This window comes from Lupinus angustifolius, chromosome LG06 (genome assembly GCF_001865875.1).
Source record: "Lupinus angustifolius cultivar Tanjil chromosome LG06, LupAngTanjil_v1.0, whole genome shotgun sequence".
NCBI classification, from domain to species: Eukaryota; Viridiplantae; Streptophyta; class Magnoliopsida; order Fabales; family Fabaceae; genus Lupinus; species Lupinus angustifolius.
In genome coordinates this window covers 6,117,673-6,141,112 of record NC_032014.1, presented here as the reverse complement: position 1 = coordinate 6,141,112, position 23,440 = coordinate 6,117,673, and the positions used below count along the sequence as shown (strand labels likewise).

Below are 23,440 nucleotides of genomic sequence, written 5' to 3'. Positions count from 1 at the left end.
TATATATCTTATAATCATTTTATTTTTCGCACTCCCTCATTCGATAATAATCTTTATGATTCATCTAAATTTATATTTAGTTAAAATAACATAAATTTTTTATTTTGGGATTTGGTACAAAAAGTCCTACATGTTATGAGTAGTTTTATATGTATATTTCAATATCTATATATTCATTATTAGGAAAATTGGATAAAGGAAATAATAAGGATGAAAGAATTGTTTCACGACTTTGTTTTCCTGAAACCTTATAATATTTTTACTCCAAAGATCATTTTTTTTTCGGGTGGGGTATTGACATTTAAAATTGTGAAACAATTATGTTTTAATTTTTTTATAAAATTATGGAAAAATATTAATGATGATTTAGTAGTGTCGAGAATTACCCAACGTTTCAATAATTATATCCGAGTCTAGTATATTAATGGCAACATTTTATAACATGCATCTTTTACATTTACATCATTTATATCAATAAATATAGTAGAAGGAGGGGAATATCTAAAACTATTATACTCAATGCATACACTTTTTTTCCTCTTATATGGACATTTTCTAATAGCATAATTAATACAAATTTAAACTAATTTATTTGGGGAGATGTTTGTTCCCCTTATTGATGCAAGTCAGTTGCACTTTTACACTCTTTTAACTTGGACAATACAGAAGACCCTCCATACATCAAAACTAACATAAAACCAGAGAGACTGAAACTCATGACATAAAGCAAACTGCAATTATCATGTCAAATATTGATTTATTGATAAACCAATATTGGTTTTGTTAATATTGTACTCCTAAGCAGATAAATAAGCAATAAGTGGGTGTACATCTTCTCTTCCAAAGGAGTGTACCACTTTATGTACCATTCATTATTATTGGTCAAAAAAATATTTATTTGTTAAATTTTAACTTAAATATATGTTTTCAACCAATCGCAAACAGTGGTACATAGAATGACACATTATATGGTACGGCAGATTGCTCCCGCAATAAGCTGACCACTAAAAAAATTGTTTTGTTTGAGATTCATAGTCATGATCCATAGGTTATCCACATTTTCGAGATAGCCGCAAGACTACGAAACTAAAACGGACAATTTTAAGTAATCATTCATGCTACAATGGCCTCATTAGGCAAACAGCTTTTTCCTCCACCACAGACAGTAAAAAAAAATAGTTTAAGCGAACAATAAGTGGCAAGAAAAATTAATAAAGCATGGTGATTGTATAGAAAAATCATCATAAATAATACTCTTAAACTACCACCTAATCATACTTGTAGATGAGGAGAAAATAGTGAAAGCCATAGCCACTGCATGAAGTGATCTGCAATTCCACAGTTTTGTATGAATCCTGTTCTGACTCCAAGAAATAGTCTCCAGTTGAGTCTCAATTTTCTACCAACTCATCCAAGACTTAATAACCATTGATCTGAGGCCTTGAGGTAGGACCAACAAGCCGCGAAAAAGGCACTTGTGTCCGGCCACTGTTCAGACCCCTTTGACCTGAAGAAAACCTATCATTTACTTTTGGATCAGATACAGATCTGGAGAATGCTTGGGCAAGTTCAACAGCTGAAGTTGCTCTACCGTAGCGCACACCAACACCGCCGCCAGGAGATGGTTTTGGCTGATCGACAGGCTTACGCCATGTCTCAGGTGATTTTGGCCTCTCGGGGGGCTGTTGCTTATCAGTTTCCTTAACATTTCTCCTATTATCACCACGCCAATTCTTCTGTGCCTGAACTCTATCAGCATCTACCCTTTGATCCTTCCTTTCTGGTTTTCTGCCAGTCCTTTGATCATGAAGAGCATCATCAGATTTTTCACCATAACGAGTCTGGACTGAATGATCGGGAAGTTTCTCGGTCCTCAAGATATTATGTTCAACCCTTCGCACAACACAATTTATTAGCAAACATTGAATCAGATTTGGATCACTACTGGAGGCAACTGAAATCACATTAAGAAAAACCCATACCTATTTGAATGGTCAACTACATCATAACTGTTTATTGCAGCATCATCAACCCCTCGCTCCTTCAATACCTAAGGAATAATCAGCAACACTATCAATCTGTGAACATGAAAGCCAAACACAGAAAGAAAGACCAAAAACATCACCATTTGCTGCAGTTGGCAATGAATGATAGACTTTAACGCACATAAATTATGGAAATAAAGGAAAACTCCACCCAAAGGGGGAAGGGTTAACAGGATGAATAATGAACATATGTGAAAATATTGTCCCTGCAAGAAACATTGAAAAAATAATAAAGCATAAACATTAACTGTATTTATGATGTAAATAAATGAAGGAACTTACAAGTTCTCGTGGGCGAGCACCGCCAAATAATGCAATCCTGAATCATTAGCATCAATTGTTCCATTAGTAAACAGGAAGCCTATTTTACCAGATAATCTTGCTGAAAGTAGTCCATGCTATTTCATATTAGGCATTAATCACAGACTCAAAAATAAATTAAGACATTACAAACTTCAACATAATCATTCCTTCATATGCACTTCAATTTAAACAAAAGCAGAAGAACCCTTCAAACTGGCAGGTCAGGAATACAGTTACATGATTCAAGAATCCCAAGAGATGCTAATTTGTTAAAGAGATAACGATATGTAAAGCAGGCTATTTATCATTGAGAAACAGCCGGATTCAATATATGTATTGCTTAATCTCAAATTTCAAGAATTATACTCCCAAAATAGCACATGTGCCACAGAGAAGCACTGAATGAAAGCATTGCTATGTGGCAAGAAGAAAACCAAGCATAAAATAACTAACCTTAGAATTGAGTATGATAGCAGAGAACGAAAGTTTCAATTCCTTGGAATTGTTACTACAAATTCTATTTATATTTCTAAAAGGTTCAATTCTAGGAATGAAACAAACCCTATGCCTAGTTTTCCTGAAGGGTAGCTATATTTGAAAATGGGCCATGAACAAAAAACATAGAATTATTACGACTTATCTCCATATTGATATGCCTGCATAAATGCAATTCCATGGTTTCTTTAGAAATTTAATTAGTAAAATTGAACAATCTCTCAAAATGAAAAATTAACTTTAAAGGTAAGGAGCTTGGGCAGAGACAGAAGAAATTGGGTGAGGTCCATCGAGAAGATGTTAACTGATGAGCAACTAAATTTGAAAATGCAGGGATAAACATTTTTCTTTTTAAATGTGGGAGAATGCTAGGTAGCTTCTTCCTTGTGTGCATGCTAGCATATTCCGCTTATTAGTTATTAAATTACCAATCTCTTATCCTTTAAAGCAAACAAATCTTCAGATTTTCAGGTGCTTTTGCTGGGGTTAAGTGACAAATCTATCCAAGTATATTGAGAATTTAACCACTTTTCTTTTCCTTCTTTTGACCCCCCTACAGCCCTACTTATCATCTTCGGAATTTAGTGAGCACATGGCTTTGCTAGGAGAAACTTTTAAGATTTTCCATAATTCCAATTTAATGGATAACGAGAGTGAAGAACACACACCGTCCAAACAACACGCATACACACAAGGGTTTTGACATGCACATGATCCCTCTTCTATTATTTTCAATAAATATTAAAGGTGATTATAAGATGTTTTCTTATCTATTGAAGGAGTATGAGTGTCTTGCCTGTGCGGTAAGTATCAGAAGTAAGTATTGATATTCACCTCCTTCCTTCTTGATCATTGTAAACACAAAATATCGGAGTTTTAGCAAAAGAGAACATCCGTTCTAACAGAGAACACTTGAAAACTCTTGCTAACATTACAAATGGGCCTTATCCATTTTGCCAAAGAAAACCTTACCCCTATATATTTTTCTTTATAAATGGCTTGTATTTAGTTTTGGACTTCACCTAACCTGAAAAACATAGTATGGACTAAAGACCTACACACAAACACACACATATACTGTCAGCACACTATCTTTCGCAGTGTGCACTTTGAGTATCGGGATTAGGGTTTTAGTGGTGACTGATGACCAGCCACTCTTGGTAATCTTCATAACCATAGTAAAGTGTATATGTTTTGCCTGTGAATTTAGGCCTACAGCCATGGGTTCACTATAGGTGGAAGTGTGGAACCAGCCAGCAATGATTCAGAAACAGCCCATGCACACACCCAGCATGAAAAGATACATAGCACTGTTAAAAAAAACCAGCTCACTGTCTCATGAAACTAACCTCTCTCTGTCAGTGTTTCCTTCCAACTGTTCAAGTGGCTGTGACCGAGGCTTCAAATTCAGCTTCGGGCGCTGTCCTACCTCCTTTCCGCTCTCATTTCCAGCTGAGACAGGCTTCAAAAAATTGGCATGGTCATGCACCTGATAAACAGTTTCAACACGGCTAGGATCATTCACCTGATGATATCCCGACCATGGAGAAAATAAGAGAATTCATAAAGCAAACATAAGAATCAATAAGAACAATGTCATAATGAAGCGAATCTCATAGGTTGAACATGAGTACCTGTGCATTTACTGTAACAGAAGGTTCCACTCTTTCCAGTGGTGTTGCCTTGGGTGGCAAATTTAGTTTAGATCTCCCAGTTGATTCAGAAGGCATTGGGTGCGGCAACTCAGACCCACTGAGTTTGTCATCATTTTGAGCAAGTTGAACCCCATTGGCGCGATGAGCTATGCTTCTCGGCAATACTTCAGAATACTTGGGAACCCCAGACCTTTCATAATCCAGTGACTCATTCCTAACACCTTGCATCGAGCTATCTATACCTAAACCTCTTTCAGCATGTCTTGCTAGCATTGCATCATGATAATCCTTCTCATCCACTTCGTCCACCCTATTGTAGATATTATATCCATTAACACTCGCACATGTTCCGTTCTCAACTTCAGAAGACCTAACCATGTCAACATTTGTCTGATAATGAACTACCTTTGACTGCCATCTACCAGAAGACACCTTCTCAAGCGCACTTGCATTCGCCAAACTGGAAACAGCATTAGGACGAGACCAAGAAGGTTTCTCTGTCTCAACGACACTTGCTGCCTCCTTCCTCATTGCCCATACATTGGCATAACCCCCACCACCAGCAGTTCCATGCTCCTTATTTTTACCTCCTAAACCCTGAGAATTCACCCCGACGTGAACCGTCTCAGTAACCCTTGCTGGGTACAAATTAACTGTCCCAACATGAGACACTGGAGCCACTTGCCTTCCCAATGAACTCCCTCCCACTACATACTCCGGCTTCACCTGGACACGAGCGGGCATCGCACGAATGCTATCATCACTGATTGTTCTCGGTGGGGCTGAACCGTCATCCAGCGGTTTTCGCTCATCCTCATCAAAATTCCTACCAATCAGGGCAGTGTGTGGGAAAAATGGAGTCTTGTCATCGTAATGCCGAGTCATTGGGGATGTGTGCGGCCGGGACCAATGATCTGACCGGCCCATTGGAGCTGCCCATGATGAAGTTCGGTCATAACCAGAACGATCTCCATTCCTCACAGTTCTGTGGAAAACCAAAAACAAAATAAATCAAAATACGAAAATTACTTCATATTAAATATTTACATAAAGAGATACAAATGTATGAACTAAAAAAAACAGATACAAAGCATAACATAACCAAGGCCATAGACCTAATTTATAGTTTTTGTTATCGTTGTTCATGAATTGGGGTAAAATGAAAAACACCCATTTACAAATAAACGAAGGTAAATAAAACTAAAAGAAAAAGATTAGAAATTGAATTGAATGATAGAAAAGGGGCGTTTGTCCTTACACGCCAGGAGCAGAAGGGAGAGGGAGATCAGAAGGAATAGAACCACCATGGAAGTCCTTCAGCGTCATGGTGCTACCACTCACTTTCTTCTTCGACATTGTCTCTCTCACCAAAACAAAAAGAAAAAGAAAAAAAGAGATCGTTATCTCAGATACTAAATTTCAGAGTACTCGGTAAGTTTAGTTGATGAAGGTTTGGGATTCGTGAGTATAAGAAAGAGAAATGATGAGGGAAAACCCACGAGTGGGAATCGATAGCAAGAAGGAACCAACAAGAACAAGAAAGAACACGATTGGTGATGGGGTTGGGTTTGAGTTTGGGTTTGGGTTTGGTGCTAAAAAAGGAGACAAATAAAGTGAAACGGGGTGTCACCGTGTGAGAGTATAGTATTTTGTTTTTTTACTAGTATGCATGTATTCTCTTATCTTTTTAGTTAAATAAGTGTTGCTCTTTAAAATTGAACTACATATAATCTTGGTTATCTAGATTATTATATATATCATTAAATTAATATATTATTGTTATATTTGTATTAGATTTGTTTTAATTTAGAAAAATGAAATAAGAAAGTCTAGAAATTGAAGCGATCAAATAAAACAAAATCCAATTTATATGTGAAACAAGGCGTCGGCTTTATCTTTACTTGTTTCACTCTCATCCCTTTTATACGTTGTATTATGAGTCTCTTGTTGGGCATGTTGAATTAAATAAACAGACATTTACTGGCTTCAACAAGTGACTAAAATATCATTTTCATCTTAATGGATTATCTTACTAGATGTGAAAAACTAATATTAACCTAAAAATAAGAGTTTAATATTTTGTACCAATAGTATATAAGTTTTTACATTATCAGACATCATACATTATTTTTTTATTAACAATTAAACAAAAAGTAAAAGAAATACACTTATAATATAAAAACTTTTATACAATTAATATATAAATATTAAACTTAAAAAAACAATTCTCTAATTTTTTATAATATCAGATACAAAAGTGACTGCTTACATGTCCCACATATGGAATTATATGCGTTTATAATTTAATTTGGCTACTGCACTTGTGTGGAATTTTATGTGGCAACTGGCATGATTGTTGTTCCGTACAGTTTAATTTGACTGAGCCATGGGATTTTGCCACGTCAAGGGAGTACCAAGGATGCACAGAAGCAGGATCCAAGAACGTAATCATGGGATATAAATAATTGCTGATCTAGATTGTGCCTGATGTGTGTAAACATTTCAATAGTTACACAGGGGAACTAGTTTTCGATTCTCGATAGATAGAAGAATTACTAAGAAAATATAACATTATTATTATTCTTATATTATTAGGCAATTAGCCAAGATGTATCAATTGAAGTTTTGGGCTGGTCATGCTTCAGTTTTGCCAACGTGAATCATATTTGGAATAAATTTAAAATGCTTGAACCATACAATAATAATTTCAATGATATGGCTTCACTTGCACTCAATGTGTAAATGAAGTCTCTAAATGCCAACCTCCAATGGGGGACATTGCTCAAGAATTGTCTCAGATTTCAGGAACGTAATAAAAATAATAGCAGAACATCTCCTACAGAATTAATGAAAGTTTGCATTGAAGTGAATCAGCTAAAAGTCCTGGACCATTCATCTAAAGAGTGTTGTTGTTCAAAGGAGCTGCATAGCCGATAATCTTTGGAGTCTGCTAGTGACTTTTTTTTTGTACTACAACAATTCTCAATTTTAGGCTGTGTGACTGCCCCTCAACAAGTATTGCTCCCAAAAATCGAGCTCTTGACTTTTAGTCATCCTGGGGATCTAGAACAACCTTACACTAGACCAACGCTTTGTTGATCTACTAGTGACTTTAGATGTGTAAATATCTGTCATTCTATTTTCTATTCAAGCTTAGTTAAGGATTAAGCATATGTTTGCTGTAACCATTTTTTTATGAGGTGCAGTTCTTAATAATGAAGACAAATTTTTAGAACAGGAAACAAGTTCCATACACGATATGCTACATTTATTTCAATCACGAATTTTACATTTTCTGTCTTCACTCATACACCAGCTGAAACAAACAACGCAACAGGGTGCTATACAAATTACCATAATTTCAGAACATGAAATAAGATGAACCAAGGACAGAAGCATGGTTTCTACCCAAGTTGCGTCCCCTGAGGCATTCCACATCCACTACGTCCAAGTGATCTATGAAGAGATTCACCTGAACAAAGAGATAAAACAATACAAACAAAACTATAAGATAGCAGATAGATTTCTCATTCTGATAAAGGGAAACTAGAAATGACGGCCCAATGCATGAGGCTATCACTTAGTGGAGTCTGGAGATAGTGTAATTATATATCGGGTAAATTACCTTTGGACCATATTGTTTGATAAACCACTCGGATGTTCTCTGATTTGATGCTTCAAACATAGTCTTCTCAATACCAAGGCGCCCTATGATCTTTGCAATAATATCGGCACGCATATTATCAGCATGTTTGCAGACATCATCAGCATCAATCATTATCATGTCCGCGCCTGCTTCTAAACATCTCTCAGCCCTTCTGATGAGAAGATCCACATCTTCTACCAATTCTGTGGCAAAAGATTTAGCAAAAGATCAAATCAATGTACTATATTTGATTCTGCATCTGTCATTGCCACCAATCTTCAGTCCAAAAGGTTTAATATGTTATGTACCAATAACTACCTTTCAAAATGAAGGCTCAACATCAACATCAACATCTCAAAGAATATATGCCTTATTGTTATAGATCTAATGGCCCCCTATTCTGGTCTCTACCTAATCCTAATTGATTCAATATATGAAAGAAAAAAGGTGGTGAAGGAATACTTAGTAAGCATATATTCTGCATTTATTCATCTTTTAACCAACTTATCTAAATTGAAACCAGAAGCATTTAGACCTTCTGAATTTAGATATTTTCATTTCTTCTGAAGTTCAAAACTTTGTACTTCTGCTCAAAAAAATAGAAAAGGAAAGATCATACAACAAAAAGGTACAAAGAGAGTTAGATTTTATGTCTTTTTAAGGATATTATTATTATAAATGTGTAAAAAATTAACTATTTATTTCAATTAAATTAAAAAATAACTATTCAATTGACACTCTTAGGAACTAAGTTTAAGGTTTCCATTCAATTTATCATTTAGTTAATTGACAGAAATACCTGCATTCCTATTCCCTTTAAAGGGATTAAACAATCACATATAATTTCAGTCTCATAAGCAGGTTTGCCTAGATGAGGCATGTTTCACAGAGATGATTAATTATACATGTTTGCCTACTCTTCAATCATGGCATGCCACTAGTTTCATATTGTGTAGCAAAATCCAAAGACAATACATGTCAGAAAGGTCCAAGGGCACACACATTAAGAGAGGTCCTTACCAAATGATCTAGGTGCTGGTGGTATGTAAGCCCCATAAGCCCTATCACCACCACTAGGAACATCAGACTTATTAAACTTCACTTCGAAATGAGGCTTAGCTTTCATTCCACCACCTTTAACCAAGCGGACAAATCTGAGAAGAATTTCTTCAGGAATTCCAAGTGAGCCCACATTTAGCTCAATTGTGTCAAACCCCATTTCCTTGCATTCCTGTCGCAATAATAAGATACTATAAAATCATGCAATTAACCACATATCCCGAAAGAGATTATCTTTGGTTACACAAAAAACACGCTCCACCGATCCAAAACACAAATTTATTAGCAATAACAGTAACACTGAATGAGTTCATACCTCCACATAGTCTTTGAAACCAGAAGGACCTTTGCGAATCATATGCTCGGCCCAGTCACCTGTACTAACATAAACATTATGCTGATGGGCCATATCAATCACTTCTTTGATACAAGTCTTTGGCATCAAGCTGTGAGACCCTCCACAAAACTTTAACCCATCAACATATTCTCCCATAGACTCAAATATATCCTAACCATAACATTTTTACATTTCCATTAAACATTGCTCCCAAAAAAGGGATAAATTTAATTAGACCCATGATTCATAATAGTAATTATTGCATACAAGCTTCATCGATATGCTAAAATTTCCTAAAAATCATTTACCCGTTTCATCTGGCTTAAAAAAAATGATTGTACAAAAGTGATGTTTTCAGAAGCTAAAAAATAATCCATTGGTGTTATGCTATAGCTTTTTTCAGCTAAATTTCAGCTTTTTCCCATTGTAATCCCAACCAAATGAATAAGTGTTTTTTTTATCACAATAAGTCGTGAAAAAAAACACTTAAATAAATGAGCCGATAGCTTAGAGAAAAGCTTAAATTCAGTTCTCTTTGAAGAGTGAACATGAAAGAAGGGGTCACCTGAAGAACGTTACGGGTGAATAGATTATAATGAGGGCTTCTCATTTCGGTGACACCATAGCGACGAGGTTTCATGGGACGATCCTCGTTCTCCTCGAAGCTTTTCCATTTGTATGCTGACATTTTATTTTTGAGGAGAATTGAGATGAATGGAGAATTGAGTGAGTTTGTTTAGCTTTAAGAAATGGGTAATGATATGTTAGTGATGACAAGTTCTTTCTCGTTGCAGAAGGAAGGATATAGATTGTTCTAGAATATGCCACTTGCTTTCATTCACAAACTTGTCTTCCATTGCAGTTGTTTGCATTTAAAAAGTGACAAGTGGCAAAGTAGAAAGTGCAGTAACATTTATTTATTTTAGGAAAATGATTTTCCTACACCTTCTTTAAGATGAAGAGAAGGAAAATAATAGAAAATAAGGTGTGTTTTTTAATTATTTGGTACAAAATAATAAAATGGACTAGAAGGTTAAAAAAATTAATTCAAATTTCTCCTAAAATATCTAAGGCAATAGGAATATAAAAATTAGAAAACATTGCTAATTTAAAAAAAAAAACCCTTGGTGGTAGAAAAGTTTTGGCTCTATCTTGCAAAAATGCAGCAAATTGTGTTTTTTTAATCAACACGGTGTTGATCTAGTGGTGTAAGGCCTTACTAGATCTCTAAGGTCGAATTTTCGATTAATGAAAACTCCTTACCTAAAAAAGTGAGAAAATACAATTGATAATAAAAAAGAATTGTGTTTTTTCTCTCTCATTTCAGCAAAAAGCATATTTATACGTATTCCATAAATTATTAAATGATCATCAAATAATATTTCTAGTATTTGGAATAAATTTATTTAATTTTAAGTTACAAATATATTATCAATAATAAAAGTGTGGTTGGGAACATTGATCTCATGTAATAATTTCTCATGGATCTACCATTTTCTCCTTCCATGCATTTTTCCATTTAAACCAAGCAATAAAAAAACACTATTTTCTACCCTCTTTTCTTCCTCTTGTGGTCTATCACTTTTCATCACACCCCAACATTGTTAAACTTTATTGTGATCTACCAAACATGTTGATGTCTTTGAGTGTGTGTATATATGTGTGAGATATAGATGCCATGGAAAGATGAGCAATTGCAATGTGCAAAACATTATGGACAAATATCCAAAACAAAATTACATAGGAATATGATTTAATTATGAGAGGAGAAACTTTGATCCTCAATTTGATGCAATCTACTATTTCTTACAAGCATTGGTCACTTTAGGTTATGCAAGACCATGGTGAGGCTCTCACACTAGTAAAATTTTGATTTCATTAACCACATTAATAGCAACGTTGTAAAAACCGGTTCAACCGGTCCAGTACTAGTATGGTAGACTAATTATACCGGTCATTCAATCATACTGGTCATACCGACTAGTTTTCAATTGAACCGTACTGGTCATACCAACCGATTTTTATTTAAAATTAATTTTTTAGTGAAAATAAAAGAATTATTAGTTTTTGATTGATTTTTCATCATTAATATTAATATATTATATATGTATATCTAACTTTACCGGTACATGATTTAATTAATGAACTACTATACGAGTGAGGATTACGACGTTAATAACCCTGATTAATAGTATTGCTCAGTTCAAGAGTAACCGACCTCGTCTGTGGAAACTTGGTAGTGGTGGTGATAATGTGACATGGTGGCCAACAAAACAAGCACACCAATAAATTATATATTTATTGATACATTATTTAATATAACATGATCATATAACACACATTATAAATTTAAGGTTAACATATAAATTTGAATGAATTTTTTGATCACTTCCCATAGTATATTAAGTGATAACTTAATTAACAATGTGACAGCATAATTAACAGTCAGGTCAACATCATTACATGGTGAAAACCACACCAAACTATAACATTAATATTTTTAAAGGAGGAATATAATAAAATATGAAAAATATTACAAGCAAAATTTCTCTGGAAACACTGACATTAGTGTGATTTTCCTGCAATGTGGTGACACTCAATATTGTCATCCACATAATTATTACATACCATAAATTTTGAATAGTGGGAATGGTGTTAAAATCTTAAATCTTACATTGACAAAAATAGTTCAAAAACTTATAAAGAATAATCATAAATTACATGGATGAAAAACTTATTTAAGTCAATATTCAAATTGTTGTCAAGAATTAGCTTAACTGGTAAACCTAAAAAAAAAAACAGAAATGTTTGTTTGAATTGAAAAAGTACACCCCTTAAAAAAATAAATTCCTATATAAACTTAAATAACCTGCTTTATAATGCTTATTTTTTGTTAAAAATTTGTGAGAAATAAAATAATATTTAATGCAATAAAAAGAAACACATTATTTAATGATAGTAATAAAAGATTTGATCATTAATGTAAGCAAAATTGATATTAATTAACGGGTTTGCCAATTTATCCGTTAAGTTTGTTGTTAGAGTTTTAATTTTTGAATGCTTATGAAAAATGAAATGTTTCTATAGTTAAAATCCATTTCAATAATTTTACATTATACAAAAAGACTACTGTTCACCCTCTACATTCTACATTCTTTTTAGTAAAAAAATATATTGATTTTCATTTAATTCGTGGGTTTGAATATGAAGAAGAAAAACTAATTAAATGATGAATGTGACTCATATTAGAGGAAAAAGGTTGAGGAGTACAACTACAATAGGGATAACAATAAGATGAAGCAAACACATATAATGTTTTCTTATGTTTATATTTACACTTTTTATGGCTACCGGTACAGGTAGCAGGTCTTTCGAGTATTCAACATTTAGCATATTACATTTATAATTTTACACATAATGATGCCTTTTATGTTTATAATGGAGACCATGGGAGTATAGGAAAAGTTGATTAACTGAGTTTGTATACAAGAAGGTAAAGTAATATAATGAAAACTTATGAGACAAGGTATTTGAGAGTAGTTGGAGATGATATCTCTTATGCAAGTGTTTGTAGAGGCCAATTAATAGTAACACTAATAAATAAATTTGTAACAATTATAAATTTTACTTTTAATAGGTGAAGTAAAAAGAGATTAGATCTTAGTAATAAAAATATTATTTTAATAGTTTAATCAAAATATCCTCTACTCTATGACAACTAATGGCAAAATTTGATAAAATATTTTGGAAAAAACCCATTAAGGGCATTTGTTTTAATTGAAATGTATTAAGCAATAGTTAAAACTTTGGTTAAAAAACTTTTTTATTCCCAAAAGAAGAACACTTTTAGCCTCTAACAAAAAAAAATGCTCTAATTGTTTTGTAAGTTATATTTGAGAATTACAAGAGAAATGAAATGAAGAATTAAGAGGTAAGGAAAGAATGAGAAATGACTACAAATCAAACAAAATTTCTTTTTGATTGAAAGTTTGAAATTTATATGAGATTAAAGTAACACTAATGCAATATTTTTTTTACTTTTTTTAATAAAATATATTTAAGAATGAAAAATAGACAAAATATTAATTATAAAATTGAACATTTGAAAGATTTTAAAGAATTTGAGAAAACAAAACAGACTTTGTCCAAAATCTTCTTTTCCAATCCCTCTAAAACAATACCCCCAAATTGTGGATTTCACTAAACTAAAAGTGGAAGCTGGAAAAAGTGAGGGCTAGTTTCGGAATTCTGTCTAATTTGAAAAGAAAAAAGGCGCACACATCGTGCTTCCTCAACCCATACATGGCTTCCCGAAACCAGAACAAGCCTCCTCACAATGTAAGTATCTTCTCCCTTCTCAATCAAATTATATTTTCTACTCATCTTTTTCAATTCCCTCTATTACTCGGGAGTTACAATTTCGCAACAAAATGGGATATTGGAACCTGATTTCTGTTTTGATTTCAGAAGAAGGGAGGTGCTACCGAAGAATTACTCTCAGACAAGCATAGAAGAATTGGACCTGAAAAGATGGAACGACAATTAACTAATGGAAGATCCAGAGCGCCGCTTTCTTCGATGAAAATTCGGTCCGATTCTAATGCAGTGAGTGATGTTGCCAGCACTGAGGGGCCGGAATGTAGTGTTGTTGAGTTCACGAAGGATGATGTAGATGCGTTGCTTAATGAGAAGAGGAAAAAAGGGGACCCATTTGATAATAAGGTTAGTTTAATCTAGATGAACTTATGTATTATTTGGCTGATTCTTAATTTAATTAATGTTTATTGTTGCTTGTAGATTTTATTTAGTGTCTCTTATGTGGTGTGTCATAAATTTCCTAGCTTAATTTGCAGAAAAAGCAGGAGCAGATGGCCGATTATATTAAGCGGCTTAAGCTTTGTGTTCGATGGTTTATAAAAGTTGAAGAAGGCTATGCCAAAGAAAAAGAGAAGCTCCAGTTTGAACTAGAGTCTATCAAGATGAAGTGCAGCGATGCTGGTAAATTCTCTTTACTTTAGTCTTTTTCAGAGATAAGTTGATTGTGTATTGCTCTTGAAAATAAATTCTTAAACCTGTCTTTGGGTGCTAGCTTCTGAACTGCTATGGAAGCATTTACTTTGTTTTTGAGCAACTTGTTGTGTTGTAAATAATAACATTTAGGCGTTGTTGTATATTATGTCATCAGAAGGTAGAGATTCATGTGAAATAGATTACTCAAAAGTAGGGACCACTACTCATTGGTGTTATCATCTAGAGATTTCAATGGTTTTGTGCTATAGAAGGTATTTTGTTGTTGGTGGAGATATGGTTCCTCAACACCACCAAATAGTACTTGCATGTTGCCTTTGGTTAATCTGTATATTCGAAAATTGATGTAAAAAACAATCATTTAATCATCATAGATGTTTGTTTTCTCAGAGGCTGAGATGAAAAATAAGATGGAGGAGTTGAATGAGACTATACTTGATTTAAAGAAGACAATTTCTTCTTTAGAAAATAGAATTGCGAAGGAAGAATCAGATAAGCTGGTAAGGTTGCTTGCTGCAACATTGTGATTGAATATCTCAAGGAATGTTTTTTTTCAACTTCTCAACTCATTTTTTGTGGGTTGACAACTAGGAAGCAATTAATTGTTATAGAAAAGAGAAGGAAGCCAGAACTGCTGCTGAGAAAGATCGGGATGAGAAATCAGCTGAGCTTGAGAAAGTTTTGGATCAGAAATCAGTTGCTGAGAAGAAGGTGATACTATGTATATTCTGGATAAGTTATAGTTACTTGGTAGATATTGTAGCTTGTCACCAAGTTATACAAGAATATTTCAGTCTTGGGTAAATTGTAGTACTGTACACTAGATTTTATGATATTTCATGTTATTGCTTATTTGCATTTATTCCTCCAAATTCCTTCACTGGTTTTCCTTTTGAAATTGTTGAGTTTTGCAGGCCATTTCAAATGAGGACTTGTACAAGCGATCTCAAGAGTATAACATGAGTTTGCAACAATACAATAGCCGTCTTCAGCTCGACCTTGATACTGCTAATGAAACACATAAGCGGCTTGAAATGGAGAAAGCAACCATTGTTGAGAGCCTTAGCAATGTAAGAGGTCACAATAAAGCATTGCAGGATCAGTTGGTATCACTTAAAGTAAGTTGTTAAAATATGATATATGTTTTCAAATGTTGTTAAGTCTGTCTTATAACATGTTTTGTTGTTTGAGAGTTTTTAGTGTTTCGTGTTTCAAGTTAAGTAAAAAATTTATGAACATTTTTGCTGTTTTGGGCATGGAATGACAGGAACCAGTTCATTTGTTGATTGTGCTGCCGTCCTTCTTCATGCAAGCATTTGGATTTCATTTTATATAAAATAATTCTTAACATGCTATGAGTAACCTTATGAAGATGAAATATTTTACATTTATAGCTTTATGCATTTTGCTCATCTCTCTTTCTCAGGTTTCACAGGATGAGGCTATAAAACATAAAGAAACATTGGCAAACGAACTCAAAAGCCTTCGTGAAGAATTAAAACAAATTAGAGATGAACGTGATTGCCAACAGGGTCAAATAAAGGCTTTAATCGAAGAAGTAGTGAAGTACAAAGAGCATACAGGGAAATCATGTCAGCAATTGGATACTTTGACAATTAAAACAAATGCTCTTGAGGTTTGCCATTGTAGTTTGTATTCACTTTTTTGTAACTTTTTATTTTTGATTTATTAATTTCACATTTCAATTTTAAGTAGATTTATAAGATATTTGGTTTTCTTTATAGGTGACTTGTTCCTCTCAAAAGGAGCAAATACTTCAGCTACAGCAGATGTTGTTTGTTGAAAAGGAGAAGCTAAAGGTAACACATTTGGCTTTTATATAACATGGAATGTTTGCATACATATATCAAAACTTGCTCAAAATATATAATTAAACGATATTAGGTGATGCTTGCTTGTAGTGTTTTTAGGGCTTATTTTATGACTAGAACTTATACCATCTATTTTCTTCCTGCCAGATGGTTGAATTATCAGCTTCAACAAGCACAACAGTATTTGAAGAGCAGAGAAGAACTATATTTGAATTACAAGACCGATTGGCTGATAGAGAGCTTCAATTAGTAGAAGGAGAGAAGTTAAGGAAAAAGCTTCATAACACTGTCCAGGTAATGGCTTTTTGCTGTAAATTTATTTTCCAGATCTTCTCTTATCAGTTTAAGGTATAGTTCATTGATATCCAATAATTTGTTTCTAGGAGCTAAAAGGAAATATTCGTGTGTTCTGCCGTGTGCGACCTTTGCTACCAGAGGATGGTACAGGATCAGACATGGTTGTTTCGTACCCTACTTCAACAGAAGCACTTGAACGGGGCATTGAATTGGCACAAAGTGGTATTTACACATGCTTGTTTCCCCCTCTCACTGCATCTATTGTTTCTAATTAGTTTCATGTATTTTACATGCTTAGTCTGTTAAGGTAATCCGATCCTTTAATGGTCAGCAGGGCAAAAGTACCCTTTTACATTTGACAAGGTGTTTGATCATGAAGCTTCTCAGCAGGATGTTTTCACGGAGATATCACAGTTGGTACAAAGTGCACTCGATGGTTACAAGGTGATTTTGACCTTTCCTTCTTTTGATAACCACGAGGCACATAAAACATAAAAATATGTATAACAAATGTTAATGGGTTAGTTTTCTTGCAACTCCTCAGAGTTGAGTTTCTTTCTTGAAAAGTAGGTTTTCCTTCCTGAGATGCAGGATAGAGTGGAACGGCTTATTGGAGACTTATTTTCTTTCTTCATATTTCCTCTGGCTTTTATTCGTATTATATAAGCTGTGACTTGACTGGGGTCATGGTTTGCTACATGGCAGGTTTGCATCTTTGCTTATGGGCAGACAGGTTCTGGCAAAACCTATACAATGATGGGCAGTCCTGATGCCCCAGATCTGAAAGGGTTGATACCACGTTCTCTAGAACAGATATTCCAGACTAGTCAATCCCTGAAAGTCCAAGGGTGGAAGTTTAAAATGCAGGTTAGTATATATGGTGATTTTCATGTGATTACATTTAATGGAAACTGAAATAGATATTTTAGGCATCCATATTGGAAATATATAACGAGACCATCAGAGATTTGTTATATTCGAATCGGTCAAGTGGGATGGATCAAGCACGAACAGACAATGGTGTTCCTGGCAAGCAGTTTACTATTAAACATGACGCAAATGGAAACACACTTGTTTCTGACCTAACCATTGTGGATGTATGTAGTGTGAAAGAGATTTCCTCCCTCCTGCAAAAGGCTGCACAAAGCAGGTATGCTCTTAGTCTATGTGTTGATCCTGCAAATGCTTTTTTTAGTGAAGTTATGCTTGAATAAACTTTCTGGATAAACATGTGAAAGAATGTATTTGCTCCTTCATGTGAATTTCAGATGATATATCCATTTCCTATTAATCATTTACAAAATAGATTTTACTTTAGTGGTATTTGATTTTGTTAAAAGATTTGAACACTTACTATATACCATACACTACGCTCCTGCTTCTTGTTCTACGGTGTCACAATCTGGATATATATTTATTAAGAAAACAAATTATGCCCTTCCTTTTTTTCAGGTCAGTGGGAAGAACACAGATGAATGAACAATCATCAAGAAGCCACTTTGTCTTTACTTTGCGTATATGTGGGATAAATGAGGTATTTGCTTTTCTAATACGTAGGTATTGGTATGTTTGTCGTTATTTTGTTCTGTCTCCTAAGCCCTTTTCCTGTTGCACTTTTATCAATTTTGTAGAACACTGAACAACAAGTGCAAGGTGTGTTAAACTTGATTGATCTGGCCGGAAGTGAAAGACTGTCAAGGAGTGGGGCAACTGGGGACCGATTAAAGGAAGCTCAGGTGTCTATTTTTTTTTATGTTGTAATGAACTTGTGCTCTTTGCCAATAATTCTACTTTCTGTAATAAATTAGTAATTATCTTTTGCTACCATATTCAGGCAATCAACAAAAGTCTCTCCTCTTTGAGTGATGTCATTTTTGCTTTGGCTAAGAAAGAGGAGCATATTCCCTTCAGAAATTCAAAATTGACATACCTTCTCCAGGTATGTTGGCGTATGAAATTTTACATTACTAATGAATTGGTCAGATTGTGTTTGCCATTTATATTTTATCTTCTTTTTTTTTGCTTTTCAAATGGTCAGAAAGTTACATTGAGATGACACGCATGGTAATCCATGAATGTAGTTGCTCTGTTAAAATTAGATTGTATGTTGGTTTAATTCATTCAAAGAAGTCGGACATGATGATCATCTCCCACACTTTAATGTGTTCCAAGTTTTACTCATAAATCATTTTTCACTCTAGAACTAGCAGATAAAACTAACTGTAAAATTATCTATGGTGACATTGTCACTCAAATTCAGCATTTCCAGTTTTTCAATCCCATTTTATACAATTTTGCTATGAATTTAGTATAGTTACATAAACCAAGCTATATAGATGTCCTTTTAATGCTCTGCATAATTGTGTTGTATGTGTGGCAGCCATGTCTTGGTGGGGACTCAAAAACATTAATGTTTGTCAACATCTCACCTGATCAATCTTCAACCAGTGAGTCCCTTTGCTCTCTCCGGTTTGCGGCCAGAGTCAATTCCTGTGAAATTGGAATTCCACGGCGGCAGACTCAGCCATCACACGGTCCTCAGAGTCTCAGTTAAGCTAAGGCTAAAGGAGAGGTTTGCCTAGCCACAAACATCATCAACCAGGACCAAAAGTAGTAGTTATTTTTGCTGCTTTTGTGGCGCAGAAAAATAGTAATCTTTATGCTGCTTAGATAAGTTACAAATGTAAGTGTAAATTTTTGGAGAATCAAGCTTGTTAATTGATTGTGGAGACTTGCTTAGAATCAAGATTGTTAATTGGTTATGGAGGCTTGATTGGCTTTAAGCCTCTAGAGAGACTAATGATGACTCATGATTTGTACCATTTAGTTGTAACATTATTTATAGCAAATTTTTAGGTCCATGTTGATTCTAAGTAACACTTCACCAGTTGGTGAATTGTTCCTCATAAAGCTCTATCGACTTTTCTTTCTCTGACGGTAGGCCATCATGAAGAACAAAAAACTGAAGAACTAGAAACGAGAGCATGCTCTGGCCTTCTGGGTTCATAGAACGCTGCTAGAAATTTCATGAAAAATGAGTTCAATCAGATATAACGTAATTGCACATCCTTTTTCTCAATTAACTAGATTCGTATGATTTTTGGTAACAAATACCGGTGGGCACTAAAAGAAAATGGATGAATTTTAAAAAAGTGTTAATTTAATAACATACCTTTTTAATGTTTGTTAGTTTTAACCTTTCGTCTTAATAATAAATATATTTTCACTAAAATATATCAAATTATTGTTAGAGATCCTTTCCAAGTCATCAGAATATTTGTTTTTATTGGAATTTAGAATATTCTAGAGGATGGTAAAGATGAAAAAATGATGAAGTTGAAGAAAGATAGAGAAGAGTTGCAAAAAAATATTCAATTTTGGGTATAAAACTCAATTTTCGATTACCTTACTGTAAAGAGTATGTAGTATTTTATGATAAAGATCCAATACTATTATAAAGGGAGGGTAAATTTGAAAATATAAAGAAAATAATAGGCTTAATTGAACTTTTTTAGTAGAAGGCCAAATGAAACCTAGAAATAAGAAATAAGATAAAGGAGAAAAATATTTTAGCTGTTCATTGAGGACCTCTTCAATTTGTTCATGTACTCTTATTATTGGCAGATTGCATATTTTGTTTTGTCTAGCTTGTCACACATATTTATTTATGTCAGTTTCAAAAACTTGGCTACATAGTACATTCTCTAGTAATTGGTTTGAGGGTTGCTATTGATAACTATATACTCTAGATATTAAAACTGGCATACAATCTACCCCAAAAAAAGACCAGCACAATCATAAATTGATGTAACAAATTGTCTTTAACATGGTAGTTTGAACCCCATGTATCTCCCTGATATATAGTCTCTCCAAATTTGTATGGCTCCGAAGCTAGTCATTAGAACAATACTTAAAGCCATAACTATGCTAACAGAAAATACTATTAAGGATGGTCTTCCATAGTTTTGAATTGCTCTCTGCACCACTAGTAATCCAACAAGTGATGCAACAAAACATATTATGGCCAAGATCATGGCACTCTCTATGTGTTCCATACCCAACAATAGATATTGCAATGCTGACATGGTAGAAGAGAAGAAAACCATGAAAGAACATGTTGCAGCTGTCACCTACACAACAAAATAATTTGATTGCTTGGTTAATACTACTTTATTAGCCACTATAACAAGCAATAATACATCATATTGCAGTAATGCCTAATGTATTGTATACAACATTTCTATTGAGCACTAGTACTTCAAAATAGTTGTTGTACCGGTATCCTATACGTATCATATTGTATACTTGGAGACTTTTTAAATATTTTGTCTATATATCTTTCAATTATTTTATGATTTTTTGTGTGTCATATGAATGCATATGCATCATGTTTAAAATACATCTTTAGCTTAATGATACTTACCTCAGGTGCTATTCCAACCTGAAGAAGAAGTGGGCTTATCAGCATTCCACCTCCAATTCCAAATACACCACCCAATGCCCCTGCTAATAGTGCCATCATTGGAAAAATAAGTTTACTTGACTGGCACGAACCCTGCATCAAAATTGAGGGGAAGTTAGCTAGGATATGATATTGTGATTGAATGAGGTTCTAAGGCCTAAGCAACATTCAAGAATTAGTTAAGAACTAGTTTTTATTTATTTATTATGATGTTTACATACCTCTATAAGATTTTGGTCTTGGTGGCTTTCTTTTCTAAGTAAAATCCAGGCAGTAAAAACTACAGCAAGAGGTATTTGAACTGATGAGAGAACCCAGTATCCCAAACCACATGGCTCTATTGGAATCATACTCTGTACAATTTAAATAGCTGCTTTATAAGATCATTCATCAAATGCATGTACAATGATATTCCCAAACTAGAGAAGCAGATGACTAATATTGGAAACTATGCAGAAAGTTATACATCTAACAACTATAACAAAACCATGGTCTAACACTAGATTTTTTGCTGCAAACATTACATCAGATTCTATCACACTGAAAGGGACTTTGAAAAAATAAATATAGAAAGAAAATAGTCCCACAGTTGGGTTTGGCAACTCAGTGACATCAACAAGTTAACACTTCCATGTTTGTTTAAGTTCAATTCTAATATCAATGTCACAATTCATAGTATGAAAACTAAATTATGCATCCAGATTAGTAAATCTCTGACACCACTATTTAGCCATAAAGATTAGTAAAGAAATAACACAAATGCACAACCTAACCTGTCCATATTTATTGCCACGAAGAAGATAGAGGGAAAAGAAAGAGAACCAGACTAAGACTAAGACCCCCAACTTGAACCAAGGGATCCTCAATTTGCTATTTTCTTCAGGACCTAAAAGAGGTTCTTCAATACTTTTCAACCCTTCATTTTCTTTGATCACCTGCACTAGCCCATTGATTTCTTCACTAGTCCCATTTTCAAGTTCCTCAAATCCAACTTTCCTTATCTTCTCAGATTCAACTTTCCAAAACTGCAACCCACTATTGCAGGTTCTTGAAGTAGACCAAGTAAGAAAAAGAGCAAACAATATAGTAATCAACCATTCTGGGAAAACAAGGTTGCAAATAACTCCAATACTAACTCCTAGCAACATGCATGGTTCTGATAAAAGTGCTATGTTATAGTCAATCAATGACTTGCCACCAAATTTAGGATTAGTGGTGCACATGTTGCACATAACATTTGCAATTGACCCTCCTGTGACCATAAAAGCTGAGAGACTTGAAGCTGTTTTAAGGTCTAGGCCAGCCACAATTGTTAAGATTGGTATAAAAAGGCCACCACCACCAATTCCACCAGCACTAGATATAGAGGAAGCTATGAAACACAAAACTCCTGCCACAACCATTGGGCCTGACATGTGTAGCTGAGTTTCTTGTAATGTTTGTGCTACACTTTCCCATTGATATATGCTGAGGATATCTGAAATGGGTTGTGTTGGTTTTGCATTAGAAGGATTGAAAGGCATGGTGGTGAGAATAAAGCATATAATAATGTGGATCCTCATTTGCTTTTGAGAGTTTTATAATGCAACAGTAAGGAGTATATATGTGTGCAATTGTGCATAGCTGAATAGCTATGTGGCCTTTATATAGGGATAAGTAGGAACTCATAACATAGCATCTTGGTGGGTAAAACAAAAATACAAAATGGTGCACATTTACAAAGAAAAAAGGGTGGGAGAAAAGTTAAACATGAGGAATATACTCTTTTTAAAGTGTGATTTAAAAAAGAAGAAAACTATTCACTTTTAAAACATGTAAGTTAAATATGAAGAAAACTATTCACTTTTAAAAATATGCTGCTTACATTTGTCAGTTAAACGTTAGAGAAAATTGAGATGCTTCTAGGGAAATGCCACACCCGTGATTCTTTCTATGACTGTAGTTGTAACAAATTTTTACATTATGAAAAACCTTTGAACAATTGGTGTGGAATAATTAAAATAAGATTATAATATTTATACACTAACAATCATCCAATCTTTATTAGGATTAATGATAATTGAAAATAAAGTATGGATGATGAAGTGATAGTGTAAAAAAAATTTACACTACATATTTTTCTCCTAAAATAATATTTATATTTATTAACAATGATATATTAAATTAACATTACAGCATGAATACATTCCTTAAAACCAAAGGGTGCACCCAAAAGCCACAATGGGATGAGGAGAGAGACTCAGAGCCAAGCACATGAGTTTGAAGTTGTAGTTACAACTTA

At 34.0% G+C, this 23,440-nt stretch overlaps 3 protein-coding genes and 1 pseudogene across 7 annotated transcripts; 1 reads left to right on the top strand and 3 right to left on the bottom strand.

Moving 5' to 3' along the window:
- Positions 1,113-6,071, bottom strand: LOC109349314. Of its 5 annotated transcripts, none has more exons than XM_019590069.1 (7): positions 5,757-6,071; positions 4,478-5,483; positions 4,193-4,368; positions 2,328-2,364; positions 2,126-2,251; positions 1,983-2,050; positions 1,113-1,893 (listed from the first exon to the last, which is right to left on the bottom strand). In XM_019590069.1, the coding sequence occupies exons 1-7, from the start codon at positions 5,852-5,854 to the stop codon at positions 1,419-1,421; spliced, it is 1,986 nt and encodes a 661-aa protein (XP_019445614.1). In that variant the 5' UTR covers positions 5,855-6,071; the 3' UTR covers positions 1,113-1,418. The 5 variants fall into 5 exon arrangements, with proteins under 5 accessions (XP_019445614.1, XP_019445613.1, XP_019445615.1 ...); XM_019590068.1 differs by having other exon boundaries at positions 4,193-4,381; positions 4,479-5,483; XM_019590070.1 differs by having other exon boundaries at positions 2,126-2,131; positions 4,193-4,381; positions 4,479-5,483; positions 5,757-6,070.
- Positions 7,708-10,320, bottom strand: LOC109349309 (protein HEAT-STRESS-ASSOCIATED 32). Its single transcript, XM_019590061.1, has 5 exons — positions 10,106-10,320; positions 9,520-9,711; positions 9,165-9,375; positions 8,124-8,347; positions 7,708-7,970 (listed from the first exon to the last, which is right to left on the bottom strand). The coding sequence occupies exons 1-5, from the start codon at positions 10,226-10,228 to the stop codon at positions 7,860-7,862; spliced, it is 861 nt and encodes a 286-aa protein (XP_019445606.1). The 5' UTR covers positions 10,229-10,320; the 3' UTR covers positions 7,708-7,859.
- On the top strand, positions 13,799-19,562 carry LOC109349308 (annotated as a pseudogene).
- LOC109349307 lies at positions 20,469-22,721 on the bottom strand. The gene is made up of 4 exons (XM_019590060.1): positions 21,933-22,721; positions 21,381-21,512; positions 21,121-21,252; positions 20,469-20,827 (listed from the first exon to the last, which is right to left on the bottom strand). The coding sequence occupies exons 1-4, from the start codon at positions 22,719-22,721 to the stop codon at positions 20,519-20,521; spliced, it is 1,362 nt and encodes a 453-aa protein (XP_019445605.1). The 3' UTR covers positions 20,469-20,518.

What these genes read in the sequence shown, in the direction of transcription:
- LOC109349309 (XM_019590061.1), bottom strand. Translation starts at nt 10,228, where the DNA reads ATGTCAGCATACAAATGGAAAAGCTTCGAGGAGAACGAGGATCGTCCC. An exon ending in GTTTCAAAGACTATGTGGAG is followed by an intron (nt 9,376 to 9,519) that starts GTATGAACTCAT and finishes TTATTGCGACAG; the next exon opens with GAATGCAAGGAAATGGGGTT. An exon ending in TCAAACAATATGGTCCAAAG is followed by an intron (nt 7,971 to 8,123) that starts GTAATTTACCCG and finishes CTCTTTGTTCAG; the next exon opens with GTGAATCTCTTCATAGATCA.
- LOC109349307 (XM_019590060.1), bottom strand. Translation starts at nt 22,721, where the DNA reads ATGAGGATCCACATTATTATATGCTTTATTCTCACCACCATGCCTTTC. An exon ending in GTGGCAATAAATATGGACAG is followed by an intron (nt 21,513 to 21,932) that starts GTTAGGTTGTGC and finishes TAAATTGTACAG; the next exon opens with AGTATGATTCCAATAGAGCC. An exon ending in AAGACCAAAATCTTATAGAG is followed by an intron (nt 21,253 to 21,380) that starts GTATGTAAACAT and finishes ATTTTGATGCAG; the next exon opens with GGTTCGTGCCAGTCAAGTAA.
- LOC109349314 (XM_019590068.1), bottom strand. Translation starts at nt 5,854, where the DNA reads ATGTCGAAGAAGAAAGTGAGTGGTAGCACCATGACGCTGAAGGACTTC. An exon ending in CTCCCTTCTGCTCCTGGCGT is followed by an intron (nt 5,484 to 5,756) that starts GTAAGGACAAAC and finishes GGTTTTCCACAG; the next exon opens with AACTGTGAGGAATGGAGATC. An exon ending in GGAAACACTGACAGAGAGAG is followed by an intron (nt 2,365 to 4,192) that starts GTTAGTTTCATG and finishes CTAATGATTCAG; the next exon opens with GATTGCATTATTTGGCGGTG.